General features: G+C 50.1%; 2 protein-coding genes across 2 annotated transcripts in view; one reads left to right on the top strand and one right to left on the bottom strand.

Annotated features, from left to right (window-relative positions):
* SETD1B (SET domain containing 1B, histone lysine methyltransferase) overlaps positions 1 to 9984 on the top strand; it is a 48073-nt gene extending 38089 nt beyond the window's left edge. The window contains exons 13-18 of the mRNA XM_002193936.7: positions 475 to 2031; positions 3341 to 3507; positions 3756 to 3887; positions 3991 to 4110; positions 4466 to 4603; positions 5309 to 9984. Of these exons, the coding sequence (XP_002193972.5) occupies positions 475 to 2031; positions 3341 to 3507; positions 3756 to 3887; positions 3991 to 4110; positions 4466 to 4603; positions 5309 to 5482 (2288 nt within the window). The 3' untranslated portion in view covers positions 5483 to 9984. The remainder of the gene's footprint in view (positions 1 to 474; positions 2032 to 3340; positions 3508 to 3755; positions 3888 to 3990; positions 4111 to 4465; positions 4604 to 5308) is intronic.
* A 1154-nt stretch (positions 9985 to 11138) lies between these two features.
* On the bottom strand, positions 11139 to 16527 carry HPD (4-hydroxyphenylpyruvate dioxygenase). Its single transcript, XM_002190356.7, has 14 exons — positions 16452 to 16527; positions 16206 to 16232; positions 15424 to 15486; positions 14607 to 14711; positions 14427 to 14469; positions 14253 to 14335; positions 14035 to 14124; positions 13840 to 13943; positions 13600 to 13677; positions 13283 to 13445; positions 12902 to 12973; positions 12095 to 12217; positions 11847 to 11963; positions 11139 to 11762 (listed from the first exon to the last, which is right to left on the bottom strand). The coding sequence occupies exons 1-14, from the start codon at positions 16452 to 16454 to the stop codon at positions 11652 to 11654; spliced, it is 1182 nt and encodes a 393-aa protein (XP_002190392.3). The 5' UTR covers positions 16455 to 16527; the 3' UTR covers positions 11139 to 11651.
* Positions 16528 to 16825: the final 298 nt, after the last annotated feature.

The following is a 16825-nucleotide window of genomic DNA, read 5'->3' as shown; positions in this document are numbered from 1 at the left end:
CTTCATGTGTGTTTCAGGAGTGTTCTGCTGTTCCCTTCACCATTCCCTCCTTGGAGAGCAGAGGGTGCTCCTTGGCCTGCAATTAGTTTAGTTCTCACATTGGAAAAGGTGACAGCTCTGGGCTCTGACAGCTCTCCTCCCAAGTCCTCACCCCACAATCCGCTCATTCCTTTAATGTTTGTACAAAAGGTTGTCAGGGCTTTTGAAAGCAGAGAAACCTTCGTTCTGGTCTGTGTCGTAGTTAATCCTCAAATTAATAGTGTGGGTTTTTTATGGTCCATTAGGAAAGTGTGTGGTAGTGTCTAATTACTCTGCACTCTATGCCTCCAAAATGTAAAGCACTGGAGTTTTAAAGCCTCCCAGTGGAATTGAGCTGTTCTTTAATTGTGGCATCTTAAACACGTCTTTACTGGCAAGTGGCAAGTAACTAAGTGGAGGCAAAGCTCCTGATTCTCCTCTCTGTTCCCCTTTCAGAGGAAGAGTCTGAACCCACTTCCATGCTGGAGCCAGAGGTACAGGAATGTCCAAAGCCTGAATCTCAAGATGAGGAGGCAGCTCTCTGTATCTCTGCTCCAGGGGCAGTCTTTGGAGAACCTCTGCCCAGTAAAAGCAGCTTCTTTGGCAAGTCTGAGGAGAGCAGCTTGGAAGGCCGAGTTAAAGCAAAGCTGCCGTCGGCAGCGGAGGAGGACGAGCGGCTGCCGCGCACGCCTGGGCGGGAGGTGATGATCCACTTGGAGCCTGAGACTCTCCTGCTGCCAGCCCACAAGGTGCCATCCTCCATGCTTCCCTTGCCATCAACTCCTGGCAAAGAAGAATCTTTAGTCCCTCCAGAAAAGTTCCCTGAACAATTAATGGTGACCAAAACATCCGTGGAAGAAGAGATTCCTAGGACTCCCGGGCGGGACATTTTGGCCAAGTCTTCACACCCCCTCACGAAGTCGCAGAGCACGGACACTGTTCCAGCCACGCCAGGAAGTGATGCTCCCCTTACAGGAAGCAGCTTGACCCTCAGTTCCCCTCAAGTTCCAGGGAGCCCCTTTTCCTACCCATCCCAATCTCCTGGCATTAATAGTGGCATTCCTCGGACTCCTGGGAGAGATTTCAATTTCACGCCTACTTTCCCAGAGGCTGGTGCTACCATTCCTTGCCTTCTGCCTGGCAAGAAACAGTCAGAGGATGAGCTCGAAGAGAAAACCTTTAAAGAGCCTCTTGGTGCTTCCCTTACGATCAGCATGAACAGTGTTCCTTCCCCTCTCCCCTTTGCCAGCCCCCCGCAGGCAGATTTCCACATGGACATGGGTTTGCCACCTGATGAGCCAATACCTGTAGCAGCCCTGCCGTGCATGCATGGAGATGGAAGAATGCCCATCGAGGAATGCAAGGCAGAAGTAAAACCTGTTTTGCTCTCCCCAGAAGTACCCCCTGGGGCTTCTATTCTTCCTCCCCCACCACCACCTTCTGTTCTTCCCAAAAGGAGGCCGGGTCGGCCGAGGCGGTCGCCACCTTCTGTCCTCTCGCTGGATGTGTACTCGGGCAAAACCATAGAACCTCCTCCCATGCCAGTGACCTTGGTGGAAGGTGCTGTGGGCAAAGAGCTGTTGAGTGGACATCCTGATGCCTACTATGGACTGAAAGACCCTGAAGCCGTCACCCTGGACTTCAGGAATGACGGTTTCCATGAGAAAATAGCTGCTGAGACAGTTACAGAGAAGCTGCCATTCAAGGAACTGGAGAACCAGTGGAATGAAGACTTCAAGGAAGAAGAAGCTCACGCAAAACCCAAGCGGCAGTGGCGGAGGCAGAAGAAGACATCTGAGGAGCTGCCAGCGATCCCTTCCCCCGAGTACTCCCCGCCCCAGCCGCAGTTCAGGCCGCGCTCCGAGTTTGAGGAGATGACCATTCTGTATGACATCTGGAACGGAGGCATAGACGAGGAGGATATCAAATTCATGTGTATCACATACGACCGCTTGTTACAGCAGGACAATGGTATGGACTGGCTCAATGACACCCTGTGGGTTTTCCATCCTTATATCCTTTCTCACTGTACTGGCAGCACCTGTGAGATGCACGAGAAGTTGGTGGGAGAAGCAGTTGCTTACAGGAATAGAGATTGCTTGGATGAGCAGGGCATTTTAGACTATTTCATTCTCTGAAGCTGCAATACAAAAATACTGCAGAAGTGGCTGTTCTTGCTGCATGTTCAATCTGGAAGTGCAGAGACAATCTGTAGGCACCTCTTCTGGGGAGGTTTCCTTCCTAGAGAGGTTTCTGGCTGCATGTAACCAGACTTTTTTTCCAGCTTTCCTGTGGAATTCCTAGTCTGCACATACAGACCTTTCATTTGGAGCTAAAACTTGCTGTAAAAATAATCTCACCATCTGTGCCCAAAACAATGAGTTAGTGGTTCTAGCAGCTTTAACTTGCTTTGAGGTTGAAATACTGATAAAATCAGTGCTTTCTAAATGGCACATCAGGGCTCTGTGTGTGCAGCCACCAGTAGTGTTAGCCAGAGCAGAGTCTAAAAGACTGCTCTAAAAACCTCAGAACTCTCCTGTACTTTTTTTTAGGTATGATGTACAGGTTTAGGTATTGAAGAAGACAAACACACCACCTTGTGTGTTGCTAGAGATTGTGTGAAATTCAGATATCTGCATCTCTTGCTTCCTGCAAGACAGGAAAGCAAAACCAAAAAAAAACCCAAACCACCTAAAACAGCCAGTGATAACTAACAAAACCCATAGTGAAAATAAATCTCTTTCCCTCTTGTTAAGGATTATATTGTAACAGCAAAATTACGCTCACTTTTTAAGCCACTTCAAAATCACCTTGAGTTCATCGTGTGTCACACCGCGTGACAAGTGTGAAAGTACCTGCAGGCTCACCTGCTTTGCAGCCAACCCTCAGCACTCTGGTTTTGAGCCCATCACCTCTTGGTTTTTATGGTCCCTCTGCTTCGGTGTTCTGGTGTCAAGGATATGTTTTGCATCACAGGAAGCATTTTTGGGTCAGTCTCGATTGTTGTAGCCTTTGTGGCTGTGTTTGTGGGGTGAGCTGGCAGCAGTACAGCTCCACTGTCCTTCCAGGAGCCAAAGTTCTGAAAGTGCCTTCAAACCTGAAGGTTTGTGATGTGTGTCTGAGGGAGCTGATTTCCCAAGGCTGGTGGGAGCAGCTTCTCTCCAAGGCCTTTAGGCTGAGCAGCGTCTCGGTAGTAATGTTATTTGTTGCAACCCCCAAAACCTTCCTAATTTTCCAGGCTCCTGGTGTTAGCTCCATGCAACTGTAGCAAGTTTAGTCTGATATCCACCTCTGGCCGTGTTTCTCCTTAACTTCTTGCCACCTACCAGCTTTTCTACCCCCAAGAAGAAGAAGCGGGATGACGGGATGCGGGAGCACGTGACGGGCTGTGCACGAAGCGAAGGCTATTACAAAATTGATAAGAAGGACAAACTCAAATACCTCAACAATAGCCGAGCTTTTGCAGAGGAGCCTCCAGCTGACACACAGGTGAGGAATCCAGAGTGCCAGGTGTGAATGGGATTTGGTTTGACACTGTCACACACAGGAGGTGCTTCCTGCCTTTTGGCAAAGAGGGAGAGGAAGCTGTTGTGTCTCCTTGATTGTCCTGGGCTGGTGTGGGGAGTGCTAATGTTTGATGTGGGGTGTTCTGTGGTGATGTGTTTTAGCACAAGGGGCTGCTCACAGGGAGCCTGCAGGGTGTTGGGTCAGCTTTGATCACCCATTTGTCCTCTCAGGGTATGAGCATCCCTGCCCAACCTCATGCTTCCACCCGGGCTGGTTCCGAGAGGCGATCAGAGCAACGCAGGCTCCTCTCCTCCTTCACTGGTAGCTGCGACAGTGACCTGCTCAAGTTCAACCAGCTCAAGGTAGATCACCCCCTGCTGCAGATTCTGGACCCACAGACATCCTTTCCCATTCTGTGCTGTGGCTAATTCAGGGTTGGGGTTTTGGGGTGTTTTCTTCGTGCAGTTCCGGAAGAAAAAACTAAAATTCTGCAAGAGCCACATTCACGACTGGGGTCTTTTTGCTATGGAGCCCATTGCAGCTGACGAGATGGTGATCGAGTACGTGGGTCAGAACATCAGGCAGGTAAGCTGTGGGTGAAATCTGAGCAAAAACCAGCCCTGGAAGAAGTCCTTGAGTATGACAGTGAGGGTTGGAGGTGTCAGCTCTGTGGGCTGGACAGAGGTTGGCATGGTTTGGACGTACAAGGGTGGGAATTCCAACAATCCATGGAAAATGAGCACTCAGGAGAATCCTCCTTAAGAAGCCCATCCTGAACTTCTGTGTTTCCAGTTAGGCGTGTGCTCTCTTGGGGTGGTGGGGGTCGTATAAGCCCCCATTGCCTGGCACAAGCAGAGCTCAGGGGAGCCGTGGGGAGGTGAGGTGGCTGCTCACAGGTCAGTTGTGCAGCGTGGCCTGAGCCTGCCTGGGGTTTCTGCAGGTCATTGCTGACATGCGTGAGAAGCGATACGAGGATGAGGGCATTGGCAGCAGTTACATGTTCAGAGTCGACCACGACACCATCATCGATGCCACCAAATGCGGGAACTTCGCCAGGTTTATCAATCACAGCTGCAATGTGAGTATGGTGTTCTCTGTCATTGTTCCCTGGCACGCTGACAAACCTGGGGAGGCCCAGCCAGCCCTGATTGGGGTGCTCAGGAGTGGCAGGGGGTCGCAGGGCTGTGATTAAATGTTAATGAGCCACAGCAGATCAGAGCAGGGTCTAAAGTAGTGCAAAGAGGTTGGAGAGACCTGAGGAGTGAAACATGCAGGGAGACTGAGTGCACTCAAGAGCCCTTCTGGCTGTCTCAGGGGACTCTGGTGGACACTGAGCAAGCAAATCTAACAAATATTTCCTTAAAACATACTAAATTTCAGCTGTGGGAACAGTCTCCTTCTAGTGTCTGCATGGGAAAATAATCCCTGCTGTTTCCCTCTCTGCTCTGTGCTGCAGTCTGCATTCAGACTTGCCTGCCTGGCCAAATTGTTAAGCATTGAGCTTCTCTTAACCTGTGACAAAATTGATGGAGCATCATCCAGGCTCTTTTGCTCCACAAATGACCAGAATGTGGATATTTTGGAGAAGCACAAGGGGGGCTGCTGTGTTTTCTGGCTTCATGCCTCCCTGCCTAGGCAAGCCCTAAGTCCAGGCTCTGGAAGCATGGCTGGGGTTGTCTCGGGAAAGGACTGCCCTGTTTTATTTTTCTTGAAATAACTGTGTGGAGGCAGGGAAGCCATGGCACTCTGGAATCTGTCATCACCTGTTCTGTCACCCTTGCAGCCAAATTGTTACGCTAAAGTGATCACGGTGGAGTCTCAAAAGAAGATCGTTATCTACTCCAAGCAGCACATCAATGTGAACGAGGAAATTACCTACGACTACAAGTTTCCAATTGAGGATGTAAAAATCCCGTGTCTCTGTGGCTCTGAGAACTGCAGGGGAACCCTGAACTGAACTCAAGGTTTCTCGTCACACTTGCACCTTCGGCCATGTCAAAACTGTGGTAACCAGGTGTGGTTGCACTTTGCCAAAAAAAGAGGAAAAAAAAAAACCTACAGAAAAAAAGGAAGAAAAAAAATTTAAAAGCAAAAAAATACTTACCAAAAAAAAAAAAAAAAAGAGGAAAAAGAGAAGAAAACCAAGCAAGTTTCGCACTTCTGCCAGGATCATGAGTGAAAGCGAAAAGCGCACACGCTTACGAGGACTGTTCATGTTTCAGGTGCTTTTTCCTTTTCAGATCCAACACGCACACAAAGAGGTGGCTACCTTTTGTGGCATGGTCTATCCAAACACTAGCTTCTCTGTTCAGTCCCTGAAGTAATGCTCCATAATGGGATAATGGTACCTTTTTTTTTTTAATTGTTCTTATAAGCCTTCATTGTTTCATAAATGCTGCTACCTTTTTCTCATCAGTTTTCGTTGGTTGAAAAAGACATTCAACGTTTAAATGTGAAGCAGAGACTGAAAATGCCATATAGGGTTTGTTGGGAGCTTGTTTGGCTGAAATTGCACAGATTTCTCAGAGTAAGCTGTAAATAAATGTAAGGTTGATGTTACAGAGCAAGCCAGAGGCTTGAGGGTGTGTGAGTGAGTGTGTGCGTGTGCTTGGGGGTGTGCGTGTGTGGAGATGTGTCCACAGTGAGACTAGAGCTGAACTGTCCTGCCTTTTCCTTAGGGATGAGCCTGAACAAGGCCCCTCAGCCAGACCCTGGGGCAGAGTCAGGTCAGCCAGACCTCAGCTCCCCTCCTTGGGCTCCCCTCTCATTTTCCATGCCATGCTGGTCCATGGGGGATCAAAACCTCGGCAGCTGCACGTGAGAAACCCTTGGATACTTCAGTCACTAGGAAGAAGCGGAGTCAGCTGTGCAGCTGAGACATTGTGTGGCCTTTGGGGCTGCCCATTCCTTGGAGATTCCTTGTCTTGCTTGCAGAAGAGGCTGAGATTAAGTGGACAGCTCAGCCCCTGTTGATGCTGTAGAAATCCTGCCCTGCTTGCAAGCAAAGACTATGGCCCACGTTTGTAGCAGGACTTTCTTCCTGTGGATGGGAAACAGGCTGATGTGTGACTTGTATTCATTTTTTCTCACTTTCATCTGCATTTCCCTGCCCTTCCAGTGTTTTACATGGAGTATTTGCTCTGTCCTTGGATGTGGGAGATGCCTCCTGTGATAGGAGCAAGCTGTGCCCTGCTGCTCTCCTCCCTCTGTTACTCAGTAACTTGGCCAGGGGTGGTCCTGTCCCTCCAGAAAATCATGGTAGAAATGTCCCTGAAAGCAATCTTGTCCCCCCATCTATAGCATGGAAATTAATTGCTTCTCTAAAATTGGAAGGCATGTTTTAAAATGATTTCTCAATATATTTTGTCCTTGTAGATGTGCTGAGGTGAAGGTTGCAGTTCTTCAAGAGGTTCCATTTAAAAATGGGACCAAACACCAAAAAATTAGTTCTTTGGATGAGATCTGGAAATGTTACACCACCGTTCAGGTATAGACAGGATCAGTTTTTCAATTTGCATTGAGTTTCTCCTGCTTTAAAAGTAGAGATTAGTCATACTAAACCCTTTTTAATTGGCTTGTAAGGGGAAGATGCAATGTCATTCTGAAATGGGAAGATTATCTGCATAACTAAATACCTTCTCCCCACAGAACAAATTGCACAGCTGTATTCTTGTATTCTTTCCAAACCTCCACAGAGGTGGCAGCCTTGCAAAAGAGGTTCCTGGAAGTTTTTTCAGCTGTTCCATGGAATTGCCAGGCCTGCACTGCAGTTTGGGGCTTGTAATGTAGATTTAGAACCTCTGCCTCTGAATTTCTCCTCCAGACAAAAGGCCTGAGAGAGCAGGAACACACAGAGTGCTACAAGTTGCCTTAATACCACCTGTGTTTGTCTGAGGTGAGCAAATTGTCTTTGAGATTGGACAGTCCATGGTCCATCTCTGCTTTTGTTTCAGTTCAGTTTTGTTGTTTCTCCTCCTTCTTCCTAAATCTCTCCAGCAACTGGGTGTTGGCGACCCGGAACCTAAGATTGTGAGAAGCACAAGTTTCTGTCACTGAATGTTGGTTGGAACTGCAGTGATGGCATTTAGGAGTTAAACCAGCTGCTCAGTTTAGTTGTTATTTCTTTGAGTGAGATTCCATGTGTTGGCACTCCAGTTGGCATCTCCACAGCTTGGCTTTTAACTTCCATGGCTTTGGAAATGCACAGAAGTTTCCTGCGTGTCAGAACTGAGGCCCCTGGCCTTGGCCTTCTCCCTCTCTGCTCCATCAAACCAGTGGATTAATGGATTTGTGGGGGTGAGGACACCCCAAATGGCCCAGCCCTGAGAACCTGCTGGCAGCTCTGTGTGCTCTGGATGGGATCAGCCCCTGCAATTTGCCTTAATCCTTGGTGAGGAAGGGGGGAGGAAGGTCCCTGTCACCTTCAGGTCCTTTGCCATGTGTTTCAGCAGCACCAAAGGGATTTGGGTGCCAAAGATGAGCACCTAAATCACTTTGGTACTTTTGAAACTGCCTGTAATTCATCCCCTTTTAGGATCCCAGACAAATAATGTGAGTTTTTAGAAGAGCTGATCTCTCAGTATTTCCCCAGGAAGAAACAGAGGTGTTGAAGTCTGAAAAATCATGTTAGTCTGGTTGCAAAGCCAAACCTGAGGCTTCTCTTTTTTCCCCCATAAATCTTGGCTTGCAGAGTCCTACCTGGGGGAGACCTCCAAATAAATAATTTTATGGAGAGGACTCCCAAGTCTGGGATTTCCATGGGTGCCCTGTCCCTGCCAGCCCGTGGGGTCTCGCTGGGCACGGGGAGCCACAGATGGGGGCTGGAGATGCCTCAGAGCCTCTGCCTGGTACTTGGCAAGGATGGGAAGAGAGGAGGGCAGGACCTGTGTGGTTCACATCCAGCACAGGCTCCCTGGGACCCCGTGGAAACAGTGACAGGGACAAGAGGAACCTCAGCAGCACCTGCTGCTTACAGGGACTGCAGGGCTTTTATCCACTGAAAAGCCCATCCCCAAATTTATTGTCACTTCATTTTGAGCCTAGGACAAAAAAAAAAAAAAAAAAAAAAAGAGCAAGACATTTACAGTGCTCCCTGCAAAATTCCATCTCACTGGGAGGAATCACCCAAGAGAACAGAGCAAAATCATGGAAATAGAATTTAAGGCTTTGGTTTGCAGCTCTGGGAGTTGAGGGTGCAGGTACCTCTGTGCTGGCGCCCACAGGATCCGTGTGGGTCACACTCTCTGCAATCCCAGAGTGGGGCTGGAGGGGATGGGGCTCATCCTGCAGTTATTTATATTGTACAGAGCAGCTTATTTCTACAAGGAAAGAAAAAACAATCATCATTTTAAAACTCCAACAAATACAGTAGTTTCAGTTCTGGTTTTTGTGACCTTTTTCAGGGATCATTTCAGTGCATTTCTGTACAAAATAAAAAATTAAGGAAAAAAAGGATTTTGAAGTATAAAAAAATGCTTCTTCTGTACATAGGCGAACTCAAGAATCTTCTCTTCAAACACTGTTTCTTGTAGAAACATGTTGAAATTTTTTTGCTGATTTCTTTGTACTTCAAGAGCATGTAAATAGTTTATTAAAAGTGACTATTGTAATTTGGAGTTCTTTTTAAACAGATTCCAGCTCTAAATCATGTCAAGATGGGGAGGAAGAAGGACTGAGTATAGCAAAGGAGCTGGTGGCATTTACAGCTTGTGTCAAGCTTTGTATAATGTAAATTCTGTATAAATATGGGGGTTTTTTGTCAAATAAATAGATGCAATTAGAAGCATTAAGAAACTGAAGACAAAAAATTGCCAAGTCGAGGCTTCTTCTTCCCCCCCTCCCTCAGTCTGAAACCTAATGTGCAAAATCTATTTATTTCAAGCGAGGAAATGTGTACAGTCTAATAGACACCCTAAAATGTATTTAAGCAAATTAGCAACTGGATTTTTTCAGTTTAATATTTCTTTTGTTTTTATGAGTTTCCTCCTTAATTGCCACTGTAGGATTTGTCCACGTAAAAACACATCAAGGACACTCTAAAACAATGGGGCAGTTTTGAAGCAAAGTGGAAGAACACCCAGTTCCCAATTCTTGCAGTTTTCTGGTTTTAATTCCCAGTGTGGAAATCAAGGGCCTCCTTTAAAAGTAGGCAGGTCAGATTGTTTGCAATAAATTAAATTTTTTTTCTTAAGTTCCTTTAAAAAAACCCACAACTCTGCTTTGAAGATTTAGGATTTCTGCTTTTTTTTTCGTTAAGCAAATTTATAAATTTAGGGATGTTTTGTGCATATAGAATCTGTCACCAGTATGTATCTTGTTTTGAAGAAAGTGTTTTTGTTGTGGATGTGTCATGCTGTATATATTTGTTCATATTTTTGTGAATTGAATACTATGTACCATTGTATTATAGTAACTTTTATAAAGCAAACCATAAATATACTGACTTTTCTTACAGAAAAATTATGTTGTGCTTAATATATTACCAGGGCAGCTCTTTGCTCTTAGACCTGTGCTGGGAGCTGTGAGAGCTCAAGGAGGCAGATGCAGAACAAGAACTGTCAAGAACTGATTTCCAGCAAAGTTTAGTGAAAATATTAATTGTGGTGATGAGGAAATTAATTTAAGCAACATTATATTGCATGAAAGAAATATGTGAGTGTTTCTAGTCCATAAACTTTAAGAAATGTCTCAGTATTAACAGTCTTGACAGCCCTAGAGAGCTGAAGCAGAGCTCTCCTGACAGTGAACCAGGAGTCCCAAACATGTCCAGCCTCTGCAGGTGAGGGGTCCCTGCTCCTCCAGCTTCTGCCCTGGATTGCTGATTTCATATCCTTTATTTATTTATTTTTTTTTAACTCTGTGGAGGCAAAAGCCCTTGACCACCAGGTGAGGTGTCAGTGATGTGTGAGGCTGTTGTGGCCAGAGGCTCTTTGCTTTCTTTCTTTTTCAATCAGTTTATTCAAATTGCCAGGAGTTGGACTTGGATGATTCTTGTAGTTCCCTTCCAGGATATTCTGTAATTGTTTGAAATCTGGATTAGTTCTGCTCCCTGGGAGCCAGAGAAGGGGCAGCTGGGGGAGCTGCTCAGGTTTGGCCCATGTACCCCCTCACAATGTGGGGCTGCTGGGGGGGTCATGGTGGCTTCCCTGAGCTTTTATACAAAAATACAAAAAACAAGTGGAAGGAGGAGGAGGTGGAGAGCTGGGGGCTCGGCAGGGGCTGGGGCTGCTCGGGGTCTGAGAGCTCCCTGCTGGGGAACTGGGAACAGGGGCTCCTTCAGCAGCTGGGCTGAGGGCACAGGGAGTGCTGGAGCTGCAGCCCCTGTGAACACAGGGACTCCCCAGGCACTCAGGCCAGGTCAGAAAAGGGATTTATTGTGTTGGGGAGGAATTCCCTGTGCAAAGGACAACACCAGAGCAACTCCCAGAAGGGACTTTGAACATGCAGCCAGGATCTGAGCCAAGGAATTGCTGCCAATGCCAGCATTTACTGCTTGAAACATGGGAGAAACCCCAACCCATCATTAATGCAGGAATTTACAGGTATTAGAGCAAAACTCTGTTGCCTTGGGAAGGCTGAAATATGTAAATACAATTAATTCTCATTCCAGAGTGTTGGAGCTACCCTAAAACCATGTTTATTCTCAGCAAATTCAAATTCAAGATTGAGTCTAAAAGCAATTAAACCAAAATCTTACAAAAGGAGATGTGCAGAGAGGAAAACGCCTCCGTGCTTTCGCAGCTTCCAGTGTAGCTAAAATTAAAACTTTGGATAGATTAAATTTGAGCACTCCCAGTTGTTTCTTCTGTCTTCCTCTGTAGCTGCATGTCTTTGGCACATGCCTTAAATCTGCCCTTTGTTAAGAATTCCATGGTTTGGATCAGATTAAGCTGCTTTTTGAGAGTGTGTTTGCTATTTCCCACGCCCCATCTCCCAGGAAGTCACCGAAGGGCAGTGCCAGGGCTGGGCTGGGAGAGGTGTTGGGTCCTTTTACATTGTCCAACTTGGCAGTGGCTTCCCTGCGTTTGTGGCACCCAAGTCTGGGCTGTTTACCAAAACAGGGGGTGTTTCCCAGTTCATTTGGGATTCAGCTCCTTGGGGATGAGGGCGGCACTTTCTGCCCTCCTCTACATCCGCTTGGTCTCCCCGTTGGGCTCCAGGACAGTCAGGTTTCCTCTGGCATCCTGGTCCATCTCTATGGCTTCAAAGAGAGACTTGAAGTTCCCGGCGCCGAAGCCCTGCGGAGATGACAGCGTTACGGGCCAGGGCTTGGCGGCCCTGAGGGCTCGTGGCCAGGATCAGCGGGAGATCCTCAAACCAACCTGGTGGTTGTGCCTCTGGATCACCTCCAGAAAGACCGTGGGTCTGTCTTGAACTGGTTTGGTGAAGATCTGGAGCAAGTAGCCTTTTTCATCAAAATCCACGAGAATTTTCAGTTCCTGGAGAAATGAGGCGACAGCTCCAAGACCCACAGAGGAGCAGGTGGGGCTCTCTGTGTCACTCACATCCCTGCAAAGCTCTCTGGGGAGCTGGTCCAGCCCTGGGGAGGCCTTTTCCCTCTCTGACTCACCTCCAGCTTGTCAATGTTCTCCTTCACTTTGATTTTGGCAGTTTTGAGCCTCTCCCGCAGCACCTGGTAGTAGCTGGAGGGCACATCCATGAACTGCATGCCCCTCTGCTTCAGGTTGGTGATCTGCAAGGCAGGGGAGACCCAGCAGGGCTCAGTTTGGGAGGGGTTTGTGCCAGGAGCATTTCCTGGCATGGGCAGTGTCAGGACACAGATGCTTTCCCATGGCATTGGCCAACCTCAGGCATGAGAACCTGCCTCATACTTCACTTTGGCACCAGGAATGGGCAGGCCCAAGATGTTCTCCCCAGGCACTGCAGAGAGCTGTGCAAGGATCATTTGTCTTGCTCTGACCTAATGGATGCCTTTGGAGGCCCTTTGGACTGGAGGGGAGCCCAAACCTGGGTGCTCAGCAGTAGCTGGGCTCAACCCAGACCTGCCCCTGCAAGGACAAAGGTGCCACCAAGGCAGACCCCAATTGCTTTAAGCTGGAGGGGCATAGAATCATAAAATATCCTTAGTTGGCAGACACTCATAAGAATCACCAAAGTTCAACTCCTGTCCCTGCACAGGTCCCTTCTGGGCAGTTAATCCTGGTTGTAAACAACCAGCACAAAGGCCATGGCTCTGTGTCCTTGTACCCTGACAGGGTCATGGTGCACCCTGTGATGAGCACCGTGCCCAGAGCCAGGGCAGGGGGGTCCCAGGGCAGGGGGGTCCCAGGGCAGGGGGTCCCAGGGCAGGAGGTCCCAGGGCAGGAGGTCCCAGGGCAGGAGGTCCCAGGGCAGGGGGTCCCAGGACTGCACTCACTGCTGAGATGATGTCGGGGGTGTTCAGTGCGATGTGCTGGACTCCGGCCCCTCCGTAGTAATCAATGTATTCCTACAGGGAAAAGATGTCACCATGGTAGTGACAGCACAGCTATAGCTGTGAAGGCAATGGTGGGATGCATAAAAATATGCAGACAAGATCAGCTCAGGGGCACCATGGAATGGCAAAGACACTGTTGATGAGATGGGGTAAACTGGCTCTGCTCAGCAGCTCCCCTGGGGTTTGTCAGGATTGCTTTTTAGCAGCCACTTTAGCAGATCTGCTCGGGCTCCAAATCAGGACCTTTGGTCCCTTTTCCTTCACCAAGATCCCCCTGGGAGTGGAGGCAGCCACATGGATCAACCACCAGCATCCACTCACCTGAATCTGGGATTTCTTCTTGCCAGGTGCTGGCTCATTGATGGGCATCTTAATGGTCTCCTCATAGTTGGTGACCACGATGGAGCGCAGGGCACTGAACTCGGTGTGCAGCTGCTTGTCATCCACTGACCAGAAGCGGTGGAAGAGCAGGTTCTTCTGGTACCTGTCCAGGTCACAAGGGGCACAGTCAAGCCCTTGCTCCATCCCCACAGTAATGGAGCTCTGCTCTGGTTTCATCAGCCCTGTTATAAGTGGTGAGACCAGCAGAGCTGTGCTGCTGCTCCATCCCACCTCCCACCAGCTCTCCCCACTCTTACCAGTCTGCCACTGGGACCATCTGGAGGTCAGGCTGGTTCCCCACAACATGATCAACAAAGCTGAGCTTGGTGCTTGGTCTGTGGGGGGAAGATAAGGAGGGTCTCAGCCAGGCTCAGGGGTACCCCACAGCCTGGGGGGCTCCAGGGCAAGGCAGTGGGGACCTGTCCAGCTCCTCGGTGGGATATCCCACCAGAATACGGTGGCAAAGAGCCAGGCAGGACCCTCTGGAAAGTACTCACAGCTTGGGCAGCAGGGGGTCCTTGAAGAGGGGCGGGTGGTACCCAGGCAGGAACAGGCCCTTGTAGTTGAGCTTCTCTATCAAGGTGTGGGTGGTGTCACCGTACTGTGAGGGGGAAAAGTGGTCGTGTTGTGCCTTTGTTTATGCAGGGCCCTCCCAGGTACAGCCAGCTCCATGGCCCTGCCCTGCCACTCACCGTCTGGATCACTGCAAACTTCACCTTCCCAAATTTGTCCTGCTCCACCCACGGCTCCTTCACCACCACGGCACCGCGCTCCTTGGCTTTCTGGGCAGAAGGAGAGAGATCCCGTCCTGCCACAGCTCCCCTGGGCCAGGGAGGACATCCCAAGGCCCTCCCTGTCTCCCCTCACCGTTCTGGGGGGCTGTGTGGGAGGTGGTGGAGGGGCTGCCCACCTGCACGATGAAGTCACAGTCCTCCACTTCGAAGGCGACGTCCTTCACCCCGTCCCCGTGCTTCACCAGGTGCTCCCCCATCTCTGCCCCGAGCAGGAACAGCCACAGGCATGAGCAGAACTGCTTTGTTGTGCCATGGCCATTTTCTACTCCATCCCCCCCAGTGACACCTACCCTCATTCCCTGGGTTCAGAGCAGATGAGAAAACAAACACGATCTGTCGAGGAAGAGGAGGAGAGGTGAGGATGGAGCCACAGGTGATGGTTTTCATGGTGGGTTTGGCAGCACCCTCATGTCTGATGCACCTCACCTTTCCCTGCCCTGGCAGTGGCACCTCTGTCAGGGCTCCCTTACCTTGTCCTGCTTGATGACATGTGACACCACCTCCCTGCTGCCGGTCTCCAGCCCCCGGTAGGCCAGCTCCTCGAACCCCAGCTTGTTGCAGTAGTAGGATGCAGCCTGCGGGCAGGAAAGAGTCCCTCTGGTTGAAGCTGCAGTGCAGGTGGCCCACAGGCCATGGAGAACAGCCACCATGGCAGGTGCAAGTCACACTTGCCCTGTGTGTGTGTGAGAACAGGCAGATTCTTCTCCGCCTCCTCCCGCAGCCCAGGGGCAACAAACAGAGGCAACAAAGGTCTGGGATCGAGGAAAAAGCCCACATTCAGTGGGAAGTGCTGCCTCCAGAACTTTCTGTGAGGGCTGCCATGGAGCAGGAGACATTTCTGCGTGTCCCCTTCTGCCAGGTTGGGTGAAAAGCAGCTCGGGTGTGAAGGTGTTTAAGTTGCCCAGGGCAAAGGATGGAAATCAGCTGCCATGAGCCCATGCAGCTCTGCAGGCTGGGGGCCACAGCTGAGCCCAGCCACGTGCTGGTTCACGTCCCACGCCCCCGGCAGCCGCCCCTCGCCTTGCGCAAGGGCCACCAAGGCCACCGGCGCCAGGCCAGGGCTGGGTTTGGGACAGCAGCACAGCCCAGGGGCAGCCGGGATGAACCAACGCCCCCCGGGCAGCCAATGCCTACAGCGCCCGGCCTGTCCCGCCTGGGAGGTGTCCCCTGGCACTGCTGTCCCCTGGCACCGCTGTCCCCAGGCTCCGCTGTCCCCTGGCACTGCTGTCCCCTGGCACTGCTGTCCCCAGGCTCCGCTCTCCCCTTGCACTGTGCCCGGCCTCTCACCTGCTTGGCATTGCCGACCCAGAAGGTGATGGAGTGGAAGTGGATGAAGCGGCCTCGTTGGGGCTAAAAGGGAGGGAAAATGGGGCTGAAAGCTGCTGCTGCTGCATTTTCTGCAGCACTGCTCGGCTCCAGAGCAGGGGGAAGCAGCAGCTGGGACCATCTCCTGCAAATGCATCTGAAATAACAGCCCCCAAATGGTGATTTTCCAAAGTGCTTTACAGTCAAGCCCCACAGGATCCTGCACCGCAGGTTGGAAGGTACAAAACATCAATTCACCTTTGCCCACAGCCACAGTTCCAGTTCTCCCAGTGCTCCCCACAAGCGGCCATCCCAGTGAGCTGCCCACCTGCAGACCTCGCTGTGTTAAAGATTAATTCTTTCACAAAAGCTCTTACACAACCACCAGCACCAGGACAGACCCCTCTTTGCTCTGTTCCCCACCACTGCCCAACCTGGCACAGGCCACCCTGCAGTGGACACACTTTAAAAGTGAAAAAAGAGGCAAAAAAGTGCAGCATTTGAAAATAAATGTTGCATGGAACGAGGATTCTGCTTAAGGCTAGGTTTGAATGGGAAATACCCATCATCTCCTGTTCATCACTCTCCTCCCAGACCAGAAATTTCAGTTATTAATACTAATTTACAACGAGGATCTTGTGTGTCCCAGCCAGAGCAGTTTTACTTCTAATTTCAACAGGTAAACAAGGAATTGATACAATCTGCAGTAACACAACCAATGTTTCACACCAGGCAGAAGGGCAGGACAGGGACCCAATTCTTACCTTTTCTCCCTTATCTGTGTAGGACGTCTGAAAGAAAATGAGAAAAGAGAGACATTAGCGGGACAGGCAAGTACAGCGGCCCCCCGGGAGCTGAATTCAAAGTCAGGCTGTGAGGAACAGTTCTGCTGCGCCACTTCCAGCATAGTCACTGGAAAATCCGAATTCAAGCAGAGCTTAAATCTCCCAAGGCATCCTGTGCCACAGAGCCCCAGTTGTCTGAATTAATTCCCATCAGCTGTCCCTCACCATTTTTGTGACCTGGCAATGTGACACAAGCAAAGAGAGTGCAAGAACGGGGGGTTTTCAATATAAAGGGATGGGGAGGCTCCTCCTCGGCCCCACCTTCCCCCACCACCAACCCAGGGATGTGTTTGGTTTTGGCTGGGAACTGCTCAAAGGGGGGTGGTGGCGGCTGTCACTGGGGCCGTGTCACGGGTCCCTGCACCCTGGCGGTGGCACTGCGGGGTGAAACGTGCAGGGTGCTGAGGGCGGCTGTGCAGCACGGGAGGCTCTGAGGGGGCTGGCACACTGCTGGCCCCGCAGCCAAATCCCTGCCCCTGCGTGTCACAGTCACAGGGGGGGTGGGAGTGACGCGATTTGGGCAGCACATCCCCCGGCCC

Source organism: Taeniopygia guttata, chromosome 15 (genome assembly GCF_048771995.1).
Source record: "Taeniopygia guttata chromosome 15, bTaeGut7.mat, whole genome shotgun sequence".
NCBI classification, from domain to species: domain Eukaryota; kingdom Metazoa; phylum Chordata; class Aves; order Passeriformes; family Estrildidae; genus Taeniopygia; species Taeniopygia guttata.
This window is presented reverse-complemented; position numbering and strand designations above follow the sequence as displayed.